The sequence below is a fragment of the Tachysurus vachellii genome, chromosome 16 (assembly GCF_030014155.1).
Source record: "Tachysurus vachellii isolate PV-2020 chromosome 16, HZAU_Pvac_v1, whole genome shotgun sequence".
NCBI lineage: Eukaryota > Metazoa > Chordata > Actinopteri > Siluriformes > Bagridae > Tachysurus > Tachysurus vachellii.
This window is the reverse complement of record NC_083475.1, coordinates 19,528,183-19,553,182: the sequence shown is the minus strand read 5'-3', so window position 1 is coordinate 19,553,182 and position 25,000 is coordinate 19,528,183. Positions and strand designations below refer to the sequence as shown.

At 41.3% G+C, this 25,000-nt stretch overlaps 1 protein-coding gene across 3 annotated transcripts in view; it reads left to right on the top strand.

Annotated features, from left to right (window-relative positions):
• The window catches only part of chchd3a (coiled-coil-helix-coiled-coil-helix domain containing 3a), a 102,965-nt gene that overhangs the window by 36,683 nt on the left and 41,282 nt on the right, over nt 1–25,000 (top strand). For all 3 annotated transcript variants that reach the window (XM_060889709.1, XM_060889708.1, XM_060889710.1), the window contains one exon: nt 3,982–4,162. In XM_060889709.1, coding sequence (XP_060745692.1) covers nt 3,982–4,162 — 181 coding nt within the window. The remainder of the gene's footprint in view (nt 1–3,981; nt 4,163–25,000) is intronic.

The following is a 25,000-nucleotide window of genomic DNA, read 5'->3' as shown; positions in this document are numbered from 1 at the left end:
CACAACCATTAAGCTCAGAAAGTCTTTATTTAAGCGTCGCTCACGTCACGATCCAATGCTACATGCTACATATGTAACAGCTCACGGCTCCATTAGCGACGCGGGTTTGCCGAGTACAGCTTTCAGAGTATATTCCCGTGACACGCCGAAGACTTTCTGGTGGTTGCTCGAATCGTTCAGACGGTTTGCTTTGTTTGCTTTGTGCAGCTGAGACCGGAGAAGGCAGCAGCGGTGTAGCGCGGCTCTCAGCTCCCGCCGTCTTCCTGATGTAAGGAGCTTTTAGAGAAGATTGGCCTCGCTGTCCTTTCCACAAACCTCAGTCCATTAGTTCTCTTTGTGGTTTGACCTTCTGAGTTCAGCTTTTTAATGGCTTCGACTCTGACTGAAAATGCTAACGCGGTTAGAAATGAAAGATCTGCGCCGCATAGTAGATGGACTGGAATATGCTTTTCGTCGTGCGTGCTACGTTGGTCAGACCATCCTGTTATCTTTGACTTTAGACTTTTATCTTCTACTAACGAACCTGAAAATTAACCTATGAAGTGGAAAGTGTGTGTGTGTGTGTGTGTGTGTGTGAGATTTCACATGAGAGCTCATAATTTGACTCAAATTCCTTTTAAAGCTGCTGTAGAGGTGTAAAGTTTTACCATCTTCGTGCATGACTCAGTTGATCGCTCCTGAGTGTCAAGTTTAAGACAAAAGGACTGGAGATTCTTGTTGAGCTCTATGAAGCTTTCTAGCTGGCTATAAATCTAGAACCTTTGCTGAAACGCTTCGTTGTGAGGAATGGAGCTCACCGGTTCATCTAATCGATCACACCACACAGCTTCTAGTCCAGGTTCTTGTTATCTCCGCACTGGTCTACAACAGCGTTAGTCGTCCAGCTCTTACAAACCAAATGTTTCAGATGATTCAGAATCCAGCCTCGTTTTTAACCGACCCATAAGGACCTGTTCGTCTTCATTCACTGGCTTCTTTCTGTCTGTCTGTGTGTCTGTCTGTGTGTCTGTCTGTGTGTCTGTCTGTGTCTGTTTGTCTGTCTGTCTGTCTGTGTGTCTCTGTCTGTCTGTCTGTCTGTGTGTCTGTCTGTCTGTGTGTCTGTCTGTCTGTCTGTGTCTGTCTGTCTGTGTCTGTGTGTCTGTCTGTCTGTGTGTCTCTGTCTGTCTGTGTCTGTGTCTGTCTGTCTGTGTGTCTGTCTGTGTGTCTGTCTGTGTCTGTCTGTGTGTCTGTCTGTCTGTCTGTGTGTCTCTGTCTGTCTGTCTGTCTGTCTGTGTGTCTCTGTCTGTCTGTGTGTCTCTGTCTGTCTGTGTGTCTGTCTGTCTGTCTGTCTGTGTGTCTGTCTCTCTGTCTGTGTGTCTGTCTGTCTGTCTGTGTGTCTGTCTGTGTGTGTCTGTCTGTCTGTCTGTCTGTGTGTCTATCTAGTGGCGATAATAAATTCTTTTATCTGTCTATCCATCCATCCATCTATCCATCCATCCATCCATCCATCCATCCACTGGCTTTTTGAAGATGTCTGATGGATCAACCAACACAAGGCATGAGGTCCCTTTGCAGAACCTTCCAACAGACTGTCCCTCAGTGGTGGAATGAACTTCCATGCGTTCAGTTGCACATTTTATCTTATCCTCCGCTTAATATATCGTTTTTATTCCATTCCCTCTTTTGTAAGTATAAAAGCATCTGCTAAAAGAATAAATGTAAACGTAAACGGGGCATCTGTTAGTCGGTGTGTTGATTTTTAACCATCCCATCTGCATTTTCTGATCATTTTGTTAGCTGAACTTTTTTTCACCAAGTCGTTTGTTTGACGCCTCAGACATTAGTGTGATGATGTCTGAACAAACAAACCAAAAAAAAAAAAACACTCGGTAGAACCTGAAAGCTCTCAGCGTTAATTATTACACCAGGTTTTTATACTAATTGTATGTTTTTTTAGGTATTTATTTACTTTTTGTTTTGTTTTGTTTGATTTTTTTCACCACAGACTTCAAATTTAATTAATGTGATAAAGAATCCTTTCTTAAATTATGAAGCGCAAAGAAGTGTATCCTTGTTTCTCCATTCTTGCATCAGTAGGAGTTTATTTATTTCTTTATTTCATTTAATTAAGTTTTTTTTGACACTAAGCATTTGTGCACACACACACACACACACACACACACACACACACACACACACACACACACACACACACACACACACACACACTACTTATTCATTCTATATACAGCGTGTGTCCTTTACGAACAAACCCAAAATATCACACTGTGGCCTTTCTGGAATTATTGACTTAACTATACACTGATCTATTACAGTAGCTGTGTGTGTGTGTGTGTGTGTGTGTGTGTGCGTGTATTGTTTAGTATCTGTAGATCCTCAGTCTTGTTTGCGTTTATTTTATGTAGGTGGTTTAATTATGTTTAGCTCCTTTGTCCCTCCATCGTCGTCCTTTCCCTTCGTAGGTGGTGGTGTTTGTTTGTTTATTTATTTATTTATTTATTTTTTTACTTTGGTGGCTGTTTGATGGAAAACAGAACGCTGCAGATTACAGTTTACGTCTTGCCCGAGTTTACCCCGCAAATCACACCGTCGAAAGCTGGCGAGGGCGTTGCTTAGCAACAGACCGAACTTGAAGTCGTTCCTAAAGGTTCAGCTGTGTTTCGGAGGACTGTTAAGCACACTGGTGCTTATTTATTTATTTATTTGTTTATTTATTTATTTATTTATTTATTTATTTTTTGATGTAAACAAACCAACAAGGAGTCGAACTTGTTAATAGAACTTTTTAACATCTGCCTTGTTGTTCTCAGAGCTTTTGTAGGAAACTGCACTGTTAGAGCACCTTAGAGATGTCGGACTTTAAAAAAAACGAATTAATGGAAGAAAGAAATCGAGTATCCAGTTAAACAGGATCATCAGTACAGGTAATTACGTATTCTAGTATAAATGAGAGGAAGTAAAACAACAAACGCAATTCTGTTCCTTAATAGTCGCTCCTGTCATTAACACGCCGTCGGAAATTACCGCAGTGGGCTCGGAAAAGGACGGGATCTCTTTTGAGTGCGGTTCCACTCGAGGTTCCTTCCTCGTGTCACCTTCAGGAAGATTTTCTGAAGGTGATGGTGTGACGTTTATTTTAAACACGTTCGATTTGTGTCGGCACGAAAGGGTGCCAAAATTTTAATCGTCGTCAGGATGCAGAGAAACTCGGAGCGCAAACTTTGTTCTACGGAGAGCGTAGTGTTGTAACGAGCGAACACCTTGAATTAGAATTTACAGAAGTTTTGTAGGTAAGAAAGAGCAAAAGAAAGTCAGGAGTCTCCTGAGGATTAGCGTTTTATTAGAGCGGTGATACGAGTCAGAGAGACCGTACCTATAGTCGGTTCTGCAGGATTTCGCGTTTTCTTTAAAAAAAAAAAAAAAAAGCATGCAAATTCCACGATATTCCGAGGAACTTTCGCAGATCTTCTTCATGTCTGTGGCACGTGAGCAGAGCTCTCATAGAAAGTCATTATGAGACTAGGTGTCTTCACTGGGAGGAGTTTAAAAGAAGAATCATGTGCTTTTTGTTTCACCAAGTAGAGTTTTCCCAAATTTGCTGAGTAATAAAATCAAGCATTTTTGTTCACAAAAATCACAAAGAAATTCTAAAATCTTACAGCATCCGATTAGCCAAAGATGCGTTTCATTCTAAACGGCCGGTCGTCTGCGGTCCGTCTGGCTCCGCCCACGTTTCTCCTCATACTGTGCCAATAAAGTAAGTCAAGGTTCGGGTGATTAGGTGCGGTACAGCTGAGTTGGCAGTGGAAACAATGTCAAAATGTGTTTTCACGGTTAATTTACTGAACTTCTCGGCTCTGGAAGGGTTTCTTCTTGGCTCTAATGTAGCATTTGTAGAGAGCTAATGGACTGGTTGTTGTGTTTTGTCTGACTTTCTTCGTTCTTGTTCTGTAGCTTATTTTTGTGTGTGTGTGTGTGCAGGTTGGAGAAGGAGCGAGCCCGGGTGAAGGCTCAGGCTCGCTCAGAAGTTCAGGCCCACGTTCAAGGCGAGGTGAGCAGAATCCTGGCCTCGGAGAGAGCGGCCGCTCTGGACAGCGCGCAGAAAGCCGTGCTGAGCGAGAGGCTCACCGCAGAGGAGGAACGACTCCGCACCAAGCTCTTAGTGAGTCTTTAAATCTTTCTGGATGATCAAAAAAAAATCAAGAAGCTGCAGTTACCACAAGTAAGATGACCGAAGGTTTAGAAGACTAAGAGTCGGGGAATAGCGTTCTGGTGTGTGTGTGTGTGTGTGTGTGTGTGTAAAGAACACTATAGATGAAGGAAAAAGAGCATAAGGACAAAAACAATTTAAATAATGATTTAATTGGAACTACAGTAATCCCACTGAAGTAACTAATCCACAAATCATACGCTTGCTTGTTCCTTAAGAATTTTCACCCAAATTTATTTCATTTTAAAAAAATATACAGTGCATTCAGAAAGAATTCAGACCCTTTCACTTATCGTCGCTGTCAGGCGGAATCCTCGTATCTCCAAAACCGTTATTTTTCAGGAAATTAAAAAAACTCCGTACCTTATCTGCAGTGCACAGGGTTTAGTCCGTGTTACAGTGGATTGTCTTGCGCTAAATTCCTGTCCTCAGACGAGCACCAGAACTAGCGGGGTCAAGATTTTTTTTTCTTTGAGCCCAGTGTTTTGAAGACATTTACCTCAGAAGACGTGTTGATTCGTTGCGACTCTTCTTGAGGAGAAATATGCCGTGAAGCTCTCCCACGGAGTGAGGAAGAGGTGGACAGTTGAAGTGTCCAATGGAGTTATGAGATTTGTGCTCAAGCTATTTTCAAGACTTTAGATTGGTTAATAACTTGTAAAAATAACAGACCCACGTGGGGACTGACCAATAGCATCGATATGTGAAAAAATATGAAATTGACCAAATTTGGACATACGAGGTTTACTCTTTACTCAGTACTTACTTAAAGCATGTTTGGCAGCAATTACAGACCCAAAACTTGTATTATAATTTCTGAATTGATTGTGATTTTAAATTATTGGCCTGCCCCAACCCGCCCCGCACCACTGTATCTATTTTTAAAACCCACCCCAACCCGACCCACAGGTTATGAGACGACCTGTTCGGTCCGAGCCGTGGCGAAGCTGTCCATATTGAGCGGTGTGATCGGCTCATCTGGTCTGTTTGCTTTCTCTTTACAACGCAGTCATGAGGACAGGTTTGTTCCAGTCAGCCATCGACTTACTTAGCGTCTCTTATTGATGTATCAAACCAGACTTTCACAGAACTGGAGCGTTCCAAGTTCTAGGTAGTTCTAAATAGCAAGAATCTTTATAAAAAGCTTTGTCTCGTCCTCCTCGCCTTCAAAGGGCGAAGTCTTCTCGGGTACGAGATCAGTTATACCATGACATACCATGCATCTGTGAGTATAAGCTCCGCCCACCCCCAAATGATGGAGGAAAAAACAAACAAACAAACAAAATGTTTAAACTGTCTTGTTTTTGCTTGTTTTTGGTGACATAGAAGTGTGACGGAGGTTGAAGTTGGTCCCCACAGCACTGTTCACATTCATCTTGATTTCAGAAGTGATTTGTGCTGTAACAAATTCAGCAAATTTCCGGTAAATTTCCAACAAATTTGGAGGCAAAGAAACTTGAATTTATTATGTCAGGATGTAGCTAACAGAGCTTCAACAGATTATTGTTTTCACAGGTTTGGGTCTAAGGCTGTAACTTACATTTACGTAGTGTTCATGAATATAGGTCTTCAACCGTCATTTAAAAATAGCCAGTGACTCAGCTGTCTGGACCCCTAGGGGAGGTTCATTCCACCACCTTGGTGCCAGAACAGAAAAGAGTCTTGTAGCACTGTATATCTACTTCTTACCCTGAGAGATGGTGGAACCAGTCCAGCAGTGCTTGTAGCTCTGAGGTGCAGTGCGAGGAGTGATGAGGGCTTTAAGTTGAGAGGGAGCTGGTCCGTTTTTGGCTTTGTAGGCAAGCATCATTTTGAATCTGATGCGTGCAGTCGCCGGAAGCCAGTGGAGGGATCGCAGCAGCTGGGTGGTGTGGAGAACTTGTCAGGTTGAACACATGTCGTGCAGCTGCATTTTGGATCATTTGCAGAGGACGAATTGTGTTCACAGGTTTGCTATGCTATAGATGCTATGGATTCATTGATGATAGCTGTGATGAAGTGCAGAAGGTCTGGAAAATAGTGAGGGGAGTGAATCCAATGGGCAGGTGGTAATATTGCAAGATCGGATGAGTTGTAAAATCTCTTCTTTCAGAACACTTTCCAGACTGAGACTCATTTACTGATGAGTTAGTTTAACAATTTAATGGAAAGTTAGCGAAAGTTTAATACTAATACGGAAAGCTGTCGGTTTTTCTTATTTGATGAAAGTATAGCATAAATCTTCTTCGTGTACATAAACGTTCTCATTTCTCTTTTATATAGAATAAAAAAGGAACGTTCTGTTTAGCGTACCTCTGAAGTTATTAGTCGTCTGTTATTAGGTTAAAGTGTTTAAGACGATGGTGTTAGTGTATCTCTATAATACTTTGTATAATAAGTGAATTAGTCCAGCTTTTAAAACACAATGCAGCTTTAATGCTTTGCCTTACAGGATCATTTCTGCTCCGCTGCCATTTTTTTATTCCTCCAATCCCACCATAAAACATTTATTTGTAATATAAATCTATTCCTACCCTAATTTTACGTTTTAGCTGTGTCATAAAAGTGTAATTTGCTTCAGGAGTGCACCGGGTAAGACGTTAACCTTCAGCACACCTCTGCCTGTGAATGTGGCTAATTATGGAGCGCAGTGAAGAAGATGGAGTATAATTATGAAGTAGAGCAGATCGGTGTGGCGCTCCGTCACGCTCACGTGCCTTCGGGCGAGTAGCGGAGCGACCGGAACTGCGAGTCACCGCCGGCTTTGGGTGAAATGTCGGGGTCTCGCCGGCTGACTGTGAGGTCTGGTGGGAGATCAGGAGGTCTGATTGGTTGTGTGTGACTGATATTGTGTTACTCTGAATTTGACCAACATGTTTATTTAATAGAGGATCGGGTGTAAATTATTATTCATTCATTCATTCATTTTCTACCGCTTATCCGAACTACCTCGGGTCACGGGGAGCCTGTGCCTATCTCAGGCGTCATCGGGCATCAAGGCAGGATACACTCTGGATGGAGTGCCAACCCATCGCAGGGCACACACACACTCTCATTCACTCACGCAATCACACACTACGGACAATTTTCCAGAGATGCCAATCAACCTACCATGCATGTATTTGGACCGGGGGAGGAAACCGGAGTACCCGGAGGAAACCCCCGAGGCACGGGGAGAACATGCAAACTCCACACACACAAGGCGGAGGCGGGAATCGAACCCCCAACCCTGGAGGTGTGAGGCAAACGTGCTAACCACTAAGCCACCGTGCCCCCCTGTAAATTATTATTATTATTATTATTATTGTTATTGTTATTGTTATTATTATTGTTATTATTATTATTGTTGTTGTTGTTGTTATTATTAGTATTAGTATTATTATTATTATTAGTAGTAGTAGTAGTATTATTAGTATTATTATTAGTATTATTATTATTATTATTGAATATCTCTATTTTTGCATTTATGGCATTTGGCAGATGCCCTTATCCACTGAGCAATTGATGGTTAAGGGCCTTACTTAAGGGCCCTGCAGTGGCAGCTTGGTGGACCTGGGACTTGAACCCTTAACCTTCCGATCTTTAGTCCAACATCTTAATCCCTAGACTACCACATGCCCAACATGCATGGGTGTAACAGGTACATTGTTAGTTCTGCATTTGTTCAGTAACAGTTGAGATCATTCATTTACACACATCTCACAGAATCTGCAAAATGCTAATTAGTTTGTTGGTTTCATTATTAGTCTTGATCATTAGGCTGAAACGGTCATTCGTGCTCAGAGCCAAACCACACGACGTGTTGCGTAAGTCAGTTTAGTGATATTTTTAAGATCGATAGCTAAAATCTGTGACGCTTTGATAACACTATCGATGGTTGAAACATTGTCGTGCATACCGTGTTAATTCGCCTGCATACCTTAGCTACTTTTTCTACTACATACGATAAGAGCTACAACTGTAGAGTAAGAGTTTCACTCTGTATAGATGCTTTAAGCACTTTTTATGTACACGATGATCAACACGACGCTGAAACGGAGCGTTCCTGTAAGGCAAAAACAAAAAGCAGAAACATCGGGAATGCAAATTAACCTCGGCGGCGAATTAACCGTGTCGTCTCTTAGCGACGGCGTTAAGATTTCTCTATAAATAAAAACTGATTGGAATCAAAATGCTTGTTGATGTCATGATTTAATTAAGTTTACTGAAGGTTAGTTTTCTCGCCCGATGACCTTGATGAGATTACGACGTTGCTCAACATTGATAAAAAATTGATTTGCTCATTAAAACAAACTCTAACTCACGCGGAAGCTTCCGGAAGCTTCCTTTCTCCGGAGCGTTTCCTACCTGTTTTTTTTTATTTTTTTATTTAAGAGACACTTAAAAATATACCACGTTGTGTTTTTGTATAAAGGACGAGGCTGAGGAGGTGTGGAGATAATCCATAAACAGCTGTTTTCATGTGAAAAACAAAACACACAAACACGGGCTTGTGATACGGTTGTATTTGCAGCGTATTGCGCTTTTGTAAACACTTCCCTGAGACGAGCGCTTACTGTATGGGTTGTGACAGGCGATTATTTTAAACACACTGCATGCCCCGGAGTGTGCGAGCTGTTTATGAAACTGCAGTATTGATTATATCGCTCATTTCAAGCATTGTTCCAGCGCCATAATATCAAATTGAATTGTTTGGATTAGGACGGTGTGGTACTATAATTCCAGTCTGCTGGTGTGTGTGTGTGTGTGTGTGTGTGTGTGTGTGTGTTTGTTTGTTTATGAACAGGTTTGTGAATCACACACTTGCACAAATGACATTTTACAGCTTGTCTCGCTCATTTAATGCCGCCATGTTGTTGTTATTGTTGTTTATTTTTTTCTCCATCTCTTATTTAAAGTTTCTATTATTCCGTGTTTTCGCATCTATTACAGTGTTCGTTCGAGCACTGAGTGTGATCGTCATACAACTTGAACTTTTTAGGTCAAAATATAAAAAAGAAAAAAGCAGGAAAACAAGAATAAACTAGATTTGTAAAGTTCGTCGAGACAAACTTTGATGTTGGCTTTGACGGTGCAAGTATTCGCAAAGGCCGGTGCTTTTTGGAGGCGAGTGGACATAAGGGTTAGTGTTACTTTTGGAGGCAAGTGGACAGAAAGATTGTGAAAGCTACTGGACCGCTAGGGTGCCAATATTTTTGGAGGCGAGCGGACATGAGCATGTGACATGATCCGAATACCCATGAGGCAGTTCCCCTCATTGTGCTGAGTGTTTTGATATGTCACATGTCCGTGTTGTGCAAATTTTTTATTTTCACGTGATGACACGTGACGACACGTGACGTGACGTGACCATAACACACGTGAGGCACTTCCCCTCATTGGGCTGAGTGTTTTGATATGTCACATGTCCGTGTTGTGCAAATTTTTTATTTTCACGTGATGACACGTGACGACACGTCACGTGACGTGACCAAAATACACGTGGGGCAGTTCCCCTCATTGTGCTGAGTGTTTTGATATGTCACATGTCCATGTTGTGCTAATTTTTGATTTCGCTTATTTTGGGGGCGGGGCTACACGTGACGTCACGTGACGTGACCAAAATACACGTGGGGCAGTTCCCCTCATTGTGCTGAGTGTTTTGATATGTCACATGTCCATGTTGTGCAAATTTTTGATTTCGCTTATTTTGGGGGCGAGGCTACACGTGACGTCACGTGACGTTACCAAAATACACGTGGGGCAGTTCCCCTCATTGTGTTGAGTGTTTTGATATGTCACATGTCCATGTTGTGCAAATTTTTTATTTTCACGTGATGACACGTGACGACACGTGACGTGACGTGACCATAACACACGTGAGGCACTTCCCCTCATTGGGCTGAGTGTTTTGATATGTCACATGTCCATGTTGTGCAAATTTTTGATTTCGCTTAATTTGGGGGCGGGGCTATACACGTGACGTCACGTGACGTGACCAAAATACACGTGGGGCAGTTCCCCTCATTGGGCTGAGTGTTTTGATATATGACATGTCCTTATTGTGCTCATTTTTGATTTCACTTATTCTGGGGGCGGGGCTACACGTGATGTCACCAGTATACCCGGTGGGGTGCCAATACTTTTGGCAAAAAGTGGCTACTGAGGGTTTGGACATTTCATGTCAATACTGCAGTCATTATGGGATTCTACTTATTATTATACTGCATAGAACACAGGAGAGAAGCCGTGCCTGAGCTCTGCGCACGCTGCGTGTGTGAAAGCTTAGAGGAATTTTAGGAATTCCCCATTCAAGTCTATGGGACGTTCCATCGTCGACTACGGGAAAACCGAAAGTTCCGTCGGAACGCCGAGTCCGGAACTTTGTCCGGAGTAACGTCCTAAAGAACCTGTCCGAGTTTGGTGTAAATCGCTCGAAAACTTGCCGAGTTATAAACCTCCAAAATTTATAATGGAAGTGGAAACGAAAAAAGGCCACTTTGAGCTTCCGTACCGGGAATGCCGGAATTCCGATCGCTTAGAAAAGTAGTAGCAACAAACTTCAGACCAGGGTCTACGACATATCCGAATTTGGTGCATGTGGCTCGAAAGCCCTAGGACGAGTTACTCTTGATAAATTTGTGGCTAAGAATAATAATAATAATAATAATAATAATAATAATAATAATAATAAGCTTATAAAGGAAATCAGAATGTTGGCTTCTACAAAGCCAACATAACTAGAACATACATTTCCTGAAGAAAATGTGAATGGTGCTTGCACGTGGCAAGTTCCCCTCATCGTGCGTCGTGTTTTGATATGTCACATGTCCATGTTGTGCTAAATTTTGATTTTCACGTGACATCACTTGACATCATCAGAATACACGTGAGGAAGTTCCCCTCATTGTTCTGAGTGTTTTGATATGTCAAATGTCCATGTTGTAAAAAGTTTTTTGATTTTGCGTATTTGGGGGCGGGGCTGCGGCACAACCGAAAGGCCAGTCGGTGCACCAATGTAAAAGTTTGTTCAGAGTATCACCCTAAAGGAGCTGGTCGAGTAGCTTGCAGAGTTATAAACCTCCAAAGTTTATAATGGGAGTCTATGGGAAAAAAGGCCACTTTAAAACCCGGTACCGGAAGTACCGGTACTCGGATCGCTTATAAAAGTCATAGCACACCTCTCCTCAATGAGCCGGTCGATTTGACATGTCATTCATGGGTCTAGGACAAAAGCTGCGGGACAAGTTACGTGCCGAAGTTTTGTCTGGAAGAGTATGTAGGATGGTAATAATGTTGCTTTGTAAGCACCATTAACTAATTTAAGAGATTTAAGATTTTAAGTGTTTCACTTTCACTTAGAAGTCACTTTGGAAAGGCTTTACGTGACCTTCGTATTCAGTTCAATTTTATTTCTATAGCGTTTTTAACGATGGACGTTGTCTCAAAGCAGCTTTACAGAACATAAGAAATATTGCAAAAAGTACCAAAAGGTTAACGTTCTACAAAGATTTATATAAAAGTTCAAGATTAATGTTAGACTTAAATTTAAATGTGTTTGTATTTATCCCTAATGAACAAGTCTGAGGTGACTGTGGTGACGAAAAACTCCCTTAGATGGAAGAGGAAGAAACCTTGAGAGGAACCAGACTCAAAAGTGAACCTCATCCTCATTTGGGTGACACTGGAGGGTGTGATTTATAAACTGTTATAAACAAACATGTTCTTTCTACATTCAGATACATTCTGACAGTTATGTATTGATTAGGAGGTTGTTGTCCTCAAAGTTGGCATCCGCTCTTTGAGTCCAATCCAACGAGCTGGAACATCTCTTAGTAAAGTTCTGTTTCTCGTCATGAACGTTCGAATCGTGTCTCAAACCAAGTGGTGGACAAATTGGTCCTTTTATAGGTCTGTGTAACTTTTTATAAAAGTTTTCTAGTAGTATCTCGCCTCCGAAAATTGTTGCAGCCAAAAATTCTTCGTTTTTTTTTTTTTAAATCTGTGATGCAGCTCGTGTTTTTTTTTTTGTTGTTGTTTTTTTTTAACATGGAAAACATGGTCTTAAATTGGTGAAATCTCAAGCAAGGAGTCTTCTTTTAAACCCGTCCCTGCGAAGACGCGTCTGTAATGACTTCCTGTAAGAGCCGTGAATCTTAGAGAGATTCGACTGAATTATGGAATTTGCTTGAATTTTGTGTTCATTCTTTCAGTGCAGGTGGAATAGTTAGTAGTGTGAAAGGATGACCGATGGCTATTTCAGAGGAATTTACGCACGCCTGCGATTTTGGAAAACAAATCCGTGCTCTCCTCGTATAACAGTCGCCTTGTGGTGTTTCTGTCAAGGAAGCAAACAACGTGCTTTTTTTTTTTTTTTTTTTTTTAAAATCGCACATTTATTTTTTTTTTATGCTGGACAACATTTTCATTACTGCGGTGTTTATGATGCTGAATAAGTGCGTGGCTCATGCTATCAAGGCCATATATACATCTTTAAAAAATGGAGCAGTCATTAATCATAATTGCTTTAAAAAAAAAAGATTTATGCTCTGCCTTGTTGAGCTGGTTTTTAATGAAGGGAACAGCGGCGTACAGGAGCGTGGGTCGCGTACGGTCCCGATCGATAGCTCGGCCTCGGATCGCGGAACGACGTGGGCTGTAGTGCGGCTTGTAATTGGAAATTGAAATGAGCTTAAATCGGCTCTAGAACATCAATAAGCACTTGGAGGTTTCTTGCCGGAGGTAATGTGCAGTTCTGCTGGACTCAGCACGCCACCGTTAGATGGACCTTTCAGAGATGATCTACGTTGTCTTTTGTCCAATCAGGATGGAATCTCTGACGTTTGTGACTCACCCACATCTTCTACAGTAAAAATAAATAAATAAATAAATAAATAAAATCTGAACACAAGCTGGACCAAAAATGATACACTCTTACTTGATTTTTTTTTCCTTTTCTTATTTAGCTTCACTTTTATCCCCATTCAGTATTGGGGGGTGGGGAGGTGGGGGGTTAATAAACCTTTGTGCTCGGCTAATTCTTGAAGCGGCGGTCACTTTGTTTGCGAGTTTCATTCAAACTGAGCAAATTCCATAAAAAGTTTATTTGACTTCTTTACCTACCGTATTTTCCGCACTATAAAGCGCACCGAATTATAAGGCGCAGTCTCAATTACGGGGTCTATTTCTGTACATAACCCATACATAAGGCGCACCGTATTATAAGGCCCATGCTAAAACATACGGTCTACAAAAAAGGTAACGGAAGCAAAACAGTGAGTTTAGTCGAACTTTATTCTACTATTTAACAATACACACACATTATTTTTTAATCAATCTTCTCCCACAAATCCATCAAAGTCCTCATTTACTGTGTCTTCTTAACTTGATTCATTTTCTTGCTTCTTCCACTTCCGAACCATAGATTCATTGATGTTGAAATCTTTCGCAGTTGCTCTATTCCCATTTACAACCGCGTAACTGATAGCCTGTAGTTTGAATTGTGCCTCGTAAACATGTCTCTTCACTGATGCCATTTTCAGGGGTCCTTAGACAAACAAATGTTGTCGTCGTCTTCTTCTTCTGATTTTTATTGGCGGATGGCAAACCAACTTAAGGTGCATTTACCGCCACCTACTGGACTGGAGTGTAAAGCACATAATAGTTAGGAAGAAACAAATGTTGTTTTGCAACATACCGGTAGTATACTGTACCTACCGGAGGCGTGGCTGAGGTAAGCGTACGTACTGTACGTATTACGTAATGTCCTCTGATTGGTTTATCGCTGCCAGCGTACGTAGTGTACGTATTACCTTATGTCCCTGTGTCAGTGGGAAATGGTCCGACAGTCAATCAAGCGGAACGCTTACCAAAGTCGCACAACAACATTTTTACAGATTTTTGGAACTCAGTGCGCACACAAGGTGCACCGGATTAAATAAATAAATAACATTTTTTATTTAAGGTGCGCCTTATAGTGCGGAAAATACGGTACTTAAACTTCTGTCCCCGTTGTATACTTTATTTTGATTTCCCATTCTGACTTTAAATAAAAAGTTTAAATTAAACTTTTAGCAAACGAGTTTCATTGTAAATCGAGCAAATTTTTAAAAAGCTTTACTCGGTTGGATTGAACGGAACGAATCAGATTGATTTATTAAAATTAAATAGCTTTTGTATGGATAAGTACAAAAAAAATAGTCATTTTTCTATACTTTATTTTTTTAATCTCTGTTTAATAAGAAGGGGGGGGTGTAAACTTTGGCACTAAGCTAATCTTAAGCTAGCCTTGGTGTTGCAATTAAAATCTAAACTAGAATATAATATTCTTCTGGTTTATTTGAAGTGGACCAGCATGATGTTCTTGTTGTAATTGTTTTGATGCGCTTTGATGTTTTGTTGTGTTCAATTTTTTTTTTCAAACCCCAAAGACAAAAGGATAAATATTTCATCTTCTCTGTAAGAGAGAGAGAGAGAGAGAGAGAGTTTATTTTTATCCTCTTCCCTCCTTTCCCATCCCAGGAGATATTGATCTTCTCCTCATCAGGATTCTGGTCCAGCTTCGGCCTGCCGTCTCTCCGTGTCACCTACAATAGAATCTGTGCTCGTGACTGCTTCACTGCATTCACACTGAATTGCAGCAATGTGCCAAAATTAGCCACACCAATTACCTGGAGCAGATCTGCTGCTCTCATGATGACATGAGTCAGTTGCTGCTCTTCAGTTCAGATATCCACGACTTCTCCTCTGTCTCCTGTCAGGATCTCCAGCTCGGATCTCTGCTGTTTATAGCACACTCGAGCTCCTCTCTATTCACTAGTGTGCCTTTTACTTCATTCCTTTCCTTTTCCCGTTGAACTATACTAGAGATTTGTTTAACTGAAACTCATCGGGACAAATCCACGAATAGCTAAAAAAAACATCTAAAGAGCATAACGTTGATCCCATAACCGAGATGAGACGTCTACTAATCTACGTCTTATTCACACGGACACTTTATATTTAAATAAGCTGATTAAGAGTTTAATCAGTTTTAATATTGGTGTTGATCATCTCAAATGCTTATTATTTATATTTAAAGGTGCGGTGCACGATGTCTGAAAGCCAAAGTTAACATTTGAAATCACCAAAACAAACACACCCCTAACCCAAATGGGTGTCACCCCTGTTTTATAGCTCCGCCCACACATACATACTGTACGTAACCCAGGCAACTATTATACAAGCGCATATTGACAAGACACGCCCCTTTATGCTAATGCCACACATGTGCACTGAACACTCTCTCCACCGCATATTGACAAGACATGCCCCTTTATGCTAATGTCACACATGCGCACTGAACACTCTCTCTGCCGCATATTGACAAGACACGCCCCTTTATGCTAATGTCACACATGCGCACTGAACACTCTCTCCACCGCATATTGACAAGACACGCCCCTTTATGCTAATGTCACACATGCGCACTGAACACTCTCTCTGCTGCATATTGACAAGACACGCCCCTTTATGCTAATGTCAGACATGCGCACTGAACACTCTCTCCACCGCATATTGACAAGACACGCCCCTTTATGCTAATGTCAGACATGCGCACTGAACACTGTCTCCGCCACATATTGACAAGACACGCCCCTTTCTGCTCATTGGCTACACATTTGTTTTGTTAGTTGTTAGTTTTTGTTAGTTGGCCCGAATAGTCACATGCTTTGCATCGAAGCTTATCCACGAACCTGTCCGAGCTGCAGTTTATTCTCCCAGATGCAATTTGCTAAAAAAAGTCAGTTTAAGACATAAAGACGGACATCTACCCTCGCATCGGGGAATCTGACGTATGTATTCTCTTTACTTTTAATAATTCTTCATTTTAGATTTGAACCCGTTGTCACACTAGATGTGTGAATCATTCAAAGTGAGAGTTTTTCCTCCACGCTCTCACCGAAACAGCCCTTTCCATCTCATACACAGGTCTCTCTCTCTTTCTCTCTGTGGTTGATGTTTGAAAGGTAAGCAGAGAAACGGAATAAAATTTGAGATTGATTGAACTCTAATTACAGCTGCGAGGCGTAAAATCTGAAGCGGGACGACTCGCTCACACGCTCTCTCTCGTCGTTTCTGTCAGAAAATGATGCTGATTTCGTTACACATCATCTGTATGCAACTGACTAACTGTAGAGAGAGATGGAGAGAGAAGGTTCGGTTTCTCAGTTAAACATGCTGTAACTCATGCTGTAAACATGCTGTAACTCATGCTGGGCTTCACGATAATCCAACGCTAGTCCAACAACTCTAAAAATGTAGAATTCCCTGGTTTTCTCTAGATTATACACATATATCTCCATTTCAGGTCGTTACTGAAGACGCTAAGGGCCTTTTTACACCTGGTCACTTCATGCGTTTTCTGTGATCAGATATCTATCCGATGGTAAAAAGACCAGGTCTAAATGCCCTCCGAAACATTTTTGAGATGGATATAAATCCGATGGTACAAACCACTTCAGGAGGTGGTCTGGGACGCGTTTCAGATGAAACTGGACAGGTGTAAATGAATGTGGTTGTTCAAGCGCTATACTCCTCCCAAACGGAAGTACGTACGTCACTCGCAAGTGACTCGCGAGTCGTGCATCGCACCAGAAACAAATAACATGGACGACACGCAGGGTTGTTCTTTTGTAACATAAACGTCGTAATGAGTTTTTCCGTCTTCTTTTTGATTGCGTTCTGAAAACCGCACACACCAAAGCGTGTTCCATTTCAATTACGCCGGAAATGAGGTAAAATATATTTGCATTTTGGGCGGGAGTAGAAAGATCGGATCGATATCCGATTCACCGAGACGCGTTTATGTGGCCTAATGTAAATGGAACAGTTTTAACAAATCAGATAGCTATCGGATCAGAGAAAACACACGAAGTCACCAGGTGTAAAACGTTTGCGACTCTGTTTTCTCAAACTTTTCCACTAATATCAGTTGATCACATTTTCATCCAGCACACAATACCGGTGCCCCCACAATATGATATATAGCATGAATGACACTAATGATGTACTTTGTTTCCCAGTTTGTTTTTTGAGGACGCTGTCCAATCAAAAATCTTTTTTTCGGTGGTCTCGTTAGTGGAATAAATTCTGGCTGTGATCAGATTAACCCTGAATACCTTTTAAATCCAAATTTCAAGTTATCCTACAACAAACCTGTCGTCCGGTGCGTAGATTTCTGAACCGGTCTGATAGCATTTTGAATTTCAGTGACTCAGGCCTTCCAGCAAAAAAATGCCTCACCAATCAATCATAAAGCACATTATTTTATTCAGACACGGCACACACCCTGGAGCAAACGTTTCAATCAAGCAGCGAGTCATCTGTCTCCTGCCCTGGTGCTGAGAACGACTTGCTTGATGGCCAGTGGATTGTGATTTGTTGAGATAGTAGAACTTTTAACCACCAGAGCCTTCTCCACTTTCTCACAGGTTTTGCAAATATATCTAAAATACTGCTTGGGTACTTCCTCGCTGGACGGTCCTACAGCGTACGCAAAGGAACTGGGGTCTTGGGGTGATGGTGCTTGGCCCCATACTTGTCGCACGGTGCACGAATCTTCTATTCCTTATTATAAACGCCATTCTTTCGCCACTAGATTGAATCGTGGCTTTGGGGATTTGTCACAAGAGCATCAGTGAGATCATGTTGGGATGGTGTTATGCTGAGGACACTCCAGTTCCAGTTCAGCCCAAAGGTGTTCAGCGGGGTTGAGTCAGGTCTCTGTGCAGGACACTAGAGGTCTTCCACTCCAACCTAAACCTCCATACCATGTCTTTGTAGAGCTCAGGGGCATTGTCAAGCTGGAACAGTGTTTAAGTCTCTTTGTTCCAGTTAGTGTTAATTTCGTCACCTATTTTTAATTTAGTCTTAGTCTTAGTCTTGTGTCAAGTGTCCTTGTTAGTTTTAGTCGTATTTAGTCATTCACATATCTTTTTTTGTTAGTCAAGTTTTAGTCGACTAAAAGTCTCGTCATTTTAGTCTAGTTTTAGTCAAAAGAAAACTCAAGGTATCTTAGTCAAGTTTTAGTCGACTAAAAGTCTTTTAATTTTAGTCTAGTTTTAGTCAAAAAATTTTAGTCTTTTTTTAAAATAACACATTATTACTGAGATTATTACTGATAAACATTTCAGTAAAAAGGTGTTTCACAGATGTTTCACTCGAACTTGACTGAACATCACATGTTTTACTTTATTGATACTGCTTTTAATCGTAATGCAAAGACTGGTCATCGGGACATAAGCTGTCATGTACAATAAAAGAGCCTGTGCAGCGACAGGAAATATAATTTAACACAAAAAGCCTGACTAGACCAGGGGTGGACTTGCGCTCAGGATTATTTTATTTATTTATTTTTTGAGCGGCGTGTGGACGAATTGTTTCTACGCACACACTAAACAGTGCGAAGCCGCGAACTCGTTCTGAATATTTTAAAGGCGTAACAGCTGATGAAAAAGCAGAGACAATTGTAGACGAAAATGAAGAGAGATTTTATCTTAGTTTTTATTTTATACAAAACATTTTCGTCTCGTCTTTTTTCGTCAACAATAATGCGTGTTAATTTAGTCTTAGTCAGCATTTTTGGACAGCGGTGCAGTCTTGTCATCGTCTCGTCTTAGTCATGAAAAAAAAATGTTGTTGACGAACATATTTCGTCTGGTCTTGTCTGACGAAATTAACACTAGTTCCAGTGAAGTGAAACAGAAAGCCTAAAGCACACAGAGACATTATTTACAATTGTTTGATTCAGGGTGTGATAGTCAGGGGTGCGCATACTTTCGGTGCGGTGGGTGAGATATGTTAAAATTCGGCCTGGATTATATAGACAAAGATAAATATGATACGCATTATGTTTATTACTCTTCATGCCACCCCCTACGTTTCGCCCTCTCCACCACCAAAGCCAATAGGGGTCAAGTATAGGGAAGTGGTAGCTCAGTGGTTAAGGCATTGGACTAGTTATCGCAAGGTTCAGTGATTTCAGTGAGACTTTGATTCCCAGGACCCCCAAGCTGCCACTGCTGGACCCTTGAGCAAGGCCCTTAACCCGTAGTTGTATAAATGAAATGAATATAAGTCGCTCTGGATAAGGGTCTCTGCCAAAATGCCAGAAATGTAAATGTAAGTAGAGTTAGCATGCTGAGCAGAGCTGGATATTAGCATGGACTGTCATGGCATCACTATCAAACACAATGCCTGTATGTCAAGCTACAACGCTACCAACACATAACTGGAGAAAAAAATGTTTGATTTATTATGGAAATCTTAAACAATTCAAAGATTTATACCTGCCCATTAGCAACAGCGCTAATTCTGCGCTCCTCTGGGAACTGGTTAGTAATATACAGAAGTTTCAGAAAAAAACCTTCTCTCCTGTTTACCTTTAATGAGTGTGTAGTGTACAGTATATCGTCGCTGTCAGGCGGAATCCTCGTATCTCCAAAACCCAAAACTCCAATTTTTCAGGAAGTTAAAAAAACGCCGTACCTTATCTGCAGTGCACAGGGTTTAGTCCGCGTTACAGTGGATTGTCTTGCGCTAAATTCCTGTCCTCAGACGAGCAGCAGAACTAGCGGGGGTCAAGATTTTTTTTTCTTTGAGCCCAGTGTTTTGAAGACATTTACCTCAGAAGACGTGTTGATTCGTTGCGACTCTTCTTGAGGAGAAATATGCCGTGAAGCTCTCCCACGGAGTGAGGAAGAGGTGGACAGTTGAAGTGTCCAATGGAGTTATGAGATTTGTGCTCAAGCTATTTTCAAGACTTTAGATTGGTTAATAACTTGTAAAAATAACAGACCCACGTGGGGACTGACCAATAGCATCGATATGTGAAAAAATATGAAATTGACCAAATTTGGACATACGAGGTTTACGCCCGACAGCGACGATATATATGTACACAGTGTATGCTTACGGACGCTGTGTACAGTGTAAACCAATAATCCAGTTTAATGGTGTATATACTTTTAGTAATAGACCCCTGAGCTCCTCCTATTAGTTTTTATGTGATGCTTGGATGCTTTTCTCTTTGCTCCTCCTCCTCCTCCTCTTCGCCCTCCTCAGAAGGTTCTAGCAGTACCAAACGTCTGCTTCACAAATGTTAAACATGCTCTTGTTGTTCCTGGCTGATAAAACATCGAGGTTTTCATTCCCCTGCTTCTTTATACGACTTGATGGAATTGGAATTGTGCTACTTTTAGGAAGCAGTCGTGTTTTTTTCCCTTCACTCTGATGTTGGCTGTAAATATGTCCTTAGTCTTAAGTAAACAGCAGGCTTTCAAATATAACCCCACAGGGCAGAAGAGGTGCGCGGGTAAACATGGTGGCTTTGACCTTCTCTGGTCTGTCATTCAAACACTGATAGTCAAAAGGTTCCTCTGGCCTGTGATAAAGACTTCTCTTCTCTTTTCTTCTCTTCTCTTCTCTTCTCTTCTTCTTTCTTTCAGTTTTCTTCATTATCTCTTCTCATCTCTTCTCTTCTCTTCTCTTCTCTTCTCTTCTCTTCTCTTCTCTTCTCTTCTCTTCTCTTCTCTTCCTTATCAGTTTTCTTCAGTATCTCTTCTCTTCTCTTCTCTTCTCTTCTCTTCTCTTCTCTTCTCTTCTCTTCTTCTTTCTTTCAGTTTTCTTCATTATCTCTTCTCATCTCTTCTCTTCTCTTCTCTTCTCTTCTCTTCTCTTCTCTTCTCTTCTCTTCTCTTCCTTATCAGTTTTCTTCAGTATCTCTTCTCTTCTCTTCTCTTCTCTTCTCTTCTCTTCTCTTCTCTTCTCTTCTCTTCTCTTCTCTTCCATATCAGTTCTCTTCTCTTCTCTTCTCTTCTCTTCCTTATCAGTTCTCTTCTCTTCTCTTCTCTTCTCTTCTCTTCTCTTCTCTTCTCTTCTCTTCTCTTCTCTTCTCTTCTCTTCTCTTCTCTTCTCGACTCGACTCGTTTTCTTTTGTTTTTTTCTAAGCTAATTGACCAGAAAACAATTCCTTTAAAAGACTGCTAGTACTTCTGGAGCTGACTTAGCATTAGCATGTTAGAGTTAGCGTTAGCCCTCTGTTATAGTGCTATATTTGAATAGTTGTGGTTTTTAGATGTTACTGATGGAAACATTCCTGGAGTTGCAGTGTTGCCGTGTGGTTCGTGGCTGTTTTCTCCCACACTGATCCCACTCACCTGCAGTTGATTTGTGTGAGAGACTGAGATCCTGTCATGCCCACCATATTCTCCATGCCGAGCTCTCTCCCGTTACGTCTCTCAGAGCCAGTGTTCTGCTTGGACTCAATCTGGCCCTAATTGGCTTCCGCTCCGGTTGGCAACGGTGCCCGTTGCTCACCCTGGCAGCTAATTGGCTCCGACGGCCGCTCGTTCTCTGAGCTACGGCCAGTCAGGGTTGATGGATGGAGGCGAGTGTCAGGAAAGCTGCTTTCTGACACGGACGCTTGTAAAGTCAATTCACAAGCCGAGAAGCAGGAGGGTGGCAAAGTTTTCCCTTCGACGAGGTTCTGCTTTTCACTCATTTACAAAAACACATCCAGACATTCAGCAACTGACACTAATCAGTTGCTGACAAAAACACAAAGACATCGGTAGCGTTAGAAAAGACAAAGAATATGATTCTCTAATAAACAAGAAAATGTTCCTTTTACAAACATTTTCTACTGAAGGGAAAATGACACAAATCCGCTCGCATGCTCTCATCTGTGTAACGCTAACAAACTTTCCCTTCATTACTTGAAGTGCTTCATTTATTTTTTTATTTCGGTCTTAAATTATTCCTTAATGGATGTTGTTTACCCTCCTTCACTTCTGATGAGCTCTCCTACAAAACCCAGTGCGTTTGAGTCTTCTATAAATTCGTCTCCCGAGCGACGCTCGCGTGGGACGTAGCGTTTCGGTTTCAGCGTCTCTGCTAATAACGGGCGACTCCGGCTTGTTTGTTTGCTAAGCCGAAAATCCCTGCGCAAATTAAAACAATTAGCTCTCTCCACAGTGGAGCGGCGATAATTGCTCCTGACGTGGTGAGACAGCAGCCTTTCTTTCTCTTAATGAGAAGGTTCAAGGAACGAGAGAAGGAGGTGACCGGCGGCCATCTTAAACGACTCAGAGGTCTCGACACGAGGGTGCGTGTCTTTAGTAGTGATTATAACGCTTTGTGAGTCCGATTTTCCAAATTAATTCTTAAGATATCTTAAATAGCTGAAGATCTGTACATTTCTTCTTCTTTTTTGCTTTTCAGCAAGCTCTTTAACGCTTGTATTGGTGGAGAAAGTACCAAACATTTCTTTTGCACTTATCTTTTTGCATGTTTTTTGCAACAAAATAAACACAACATGCAGTTTTTTAATGAAGGTTTTTAGTATTAAGGGAAAACTAAATCCAAACCTACATTTATCGCTATCTATCAGTCTGGAAAAGCTTAAAAAGCCATTTCTAAAGCTATGGGACTCCAGCGAATCACAGTGAGAGTAAAATATTTTAATCTCTCGATCTCAACCAGACATTTGATCCTTTTTTGCAAGATCCTCGAGTGCCTCGTTGTCTTGACTCTAAACGGAAATACCGACCGGTCTCAGGTTTGAGACGTGGCTTTACGGTGTGTGTGTAAGCGCTCTTCTCTGTTTTGATGTTGTTGATGTTTTACTCTAACACTCAGGAAGCTGGACTTAAAAGGCGTATACGCATAGATTTATTTTGCTAAAAAGAGTTCAGCGTCCATACGTTTTCTGTAGCGCTTATCCTACACGGGATCGCTCATTTTCTACCGCTTATCCGAACTACCTCGGGTCACGGGGAGCCTGTGCCTATCTCAGGCGTCATCGGGCATCAAGGCAGGATACACCCTGGACGGAGTGCCAACCCATCACAGGGCACACACACACTCTCATTCACTCACGCAATCACACACTAGAGACAATTTTCCAGAGATGCCAATCAACCTACCATGCATGTCTTTGGACCGGGGGAGGAAACCGGAGTACCCGGAGGAAACCCCCGAGGCACTTGGAGAACATGCAAACTCCACACACACAAGGTGGAGGTGGGAATCGAACCCCCATCCCTGGAGGTGTGAGGCGAACGTGCTAACCACTAAACCACCGTGCCCCCCAAATGCTAACCAATAAAACACTATATTATTACAGTAAAATCTCAGTTATTATCATAACTCGTTTTTTGTTTTTTTTTTGTTTCTCGCGAACGGATTTCATCAAACTGACATAAAAAAATACCCTGAATTTCTTCCTGCAGATATCAAGGTGTGTAAGGAGGCAATTTAACATTAATGCGATAATGAAAACCGTCAATCTGCCCACGCACACACACACACACACACACACACACACTTGAGACATCTCATTTGTCCAGGGTTTTTGTTTTCTATTATTAATGGGTGAATAAATTAAAAAAAATATAGCTGCGAGGAGCAATTATCAGAATTCAAGCACTTTAAGAACTTGAAAAGCACTTGTAAAATGATATTACTTGTTATTTAGCGAGCGTTAAGCACTTATATTGGAGATGGAACAAGACAGTGACGCTTAACAAGTTTCACAAAGACACTCCAACACGTTCAGCAAACACAGCACGTTATATCGTTCGAAACGGCCGACATCGCTCGACTCCGTACGCTTCACTAAATCTAAAAACACGTTTATCGCATGAATGTCAGGTCCAAATTCATTCTTTTTAGGACAGATTTTTACAGAAGTTATAAGCCAATAGGTTTCTAAACTACTCGTATACTTTCAGGTCATGGTTTTTGTAAAACACACAGAGTTAGCATGCTCGGTATATGTAAACATCTTGTCCTAGCAGAAATCGTAGAATATCGTAAAAACGCTTCATGATGCGATTTAAAAATGACGGCTATTTTTGCGCATTTGTTTGTTTCGATCAGTGTAGCGCTACCCTGTGGCTGATCGGGGTGATCCTTTGTTCAGTTTTAGATTGACTGAGTACAACTCTGTCATTCCTCCAGGTTTCAATTCTCCAGGCTTCACGGTTTGTTCTGCACGATCGGTTTTAGGGCAGAAAAGTAATCATAATAACAAAGATAATAAATCAGTACAACAATCTGCGCTTTGTGCTTGAACCTCTAATAAACCCACGTAAAAAAGAAAAACATCTCACACCACAGAAGAAACATTTCAGTAGCTCTGACGTTATGACTATAGTGTCAGAAATAACATTTCATTATAGGCTTATTTTATCATTCTGGATTGTTCCTTTGCCATGACACTCATCAGTTCATCTGTAACTGGGCACCATCGAAAACATTCCTCAAAGCAAGTAGGAACTGGGAGAGTTTTCCAAACATGTCACTTTTCAAACATGGCAACTTTCAGACTCGCTATCTATCTATCTATCTATCTATCTATCTATCTATCTATCTATCTATCTATCTATCTATCTATCTATCTATCACACACACTCTATCTTTCTCTCTCTCTCTCTCTCTCACTCTCTCTCTCTCTCTCTCTCTCTCTCTCGTCTTGTATATTTGCATTCAGTGTAAAAGCTTTTTTATGTTCTCTCACCAGCCGGACAGCAAGGATTCGATTTATGTCTGATTTCAGATGGAGTTTGTGTGAAGAAACTTTGCGTTTGGAAAATTCACCGGTGTTGGTAATGTAGCTTAAGATGGGGGAGGGGCATAGGGATGAGGGAAGGGAATGGGCGGGGCGAAGGGAATGGGGCGGGGCTTCAAGACAAATTCTTATGTTAAACCGCATTCACATTTTTAATTTTTTGCCGCCCTTTTTTAACCATTAAGATGCTATTATCTCATCCTCATCCATATCTCTCACAC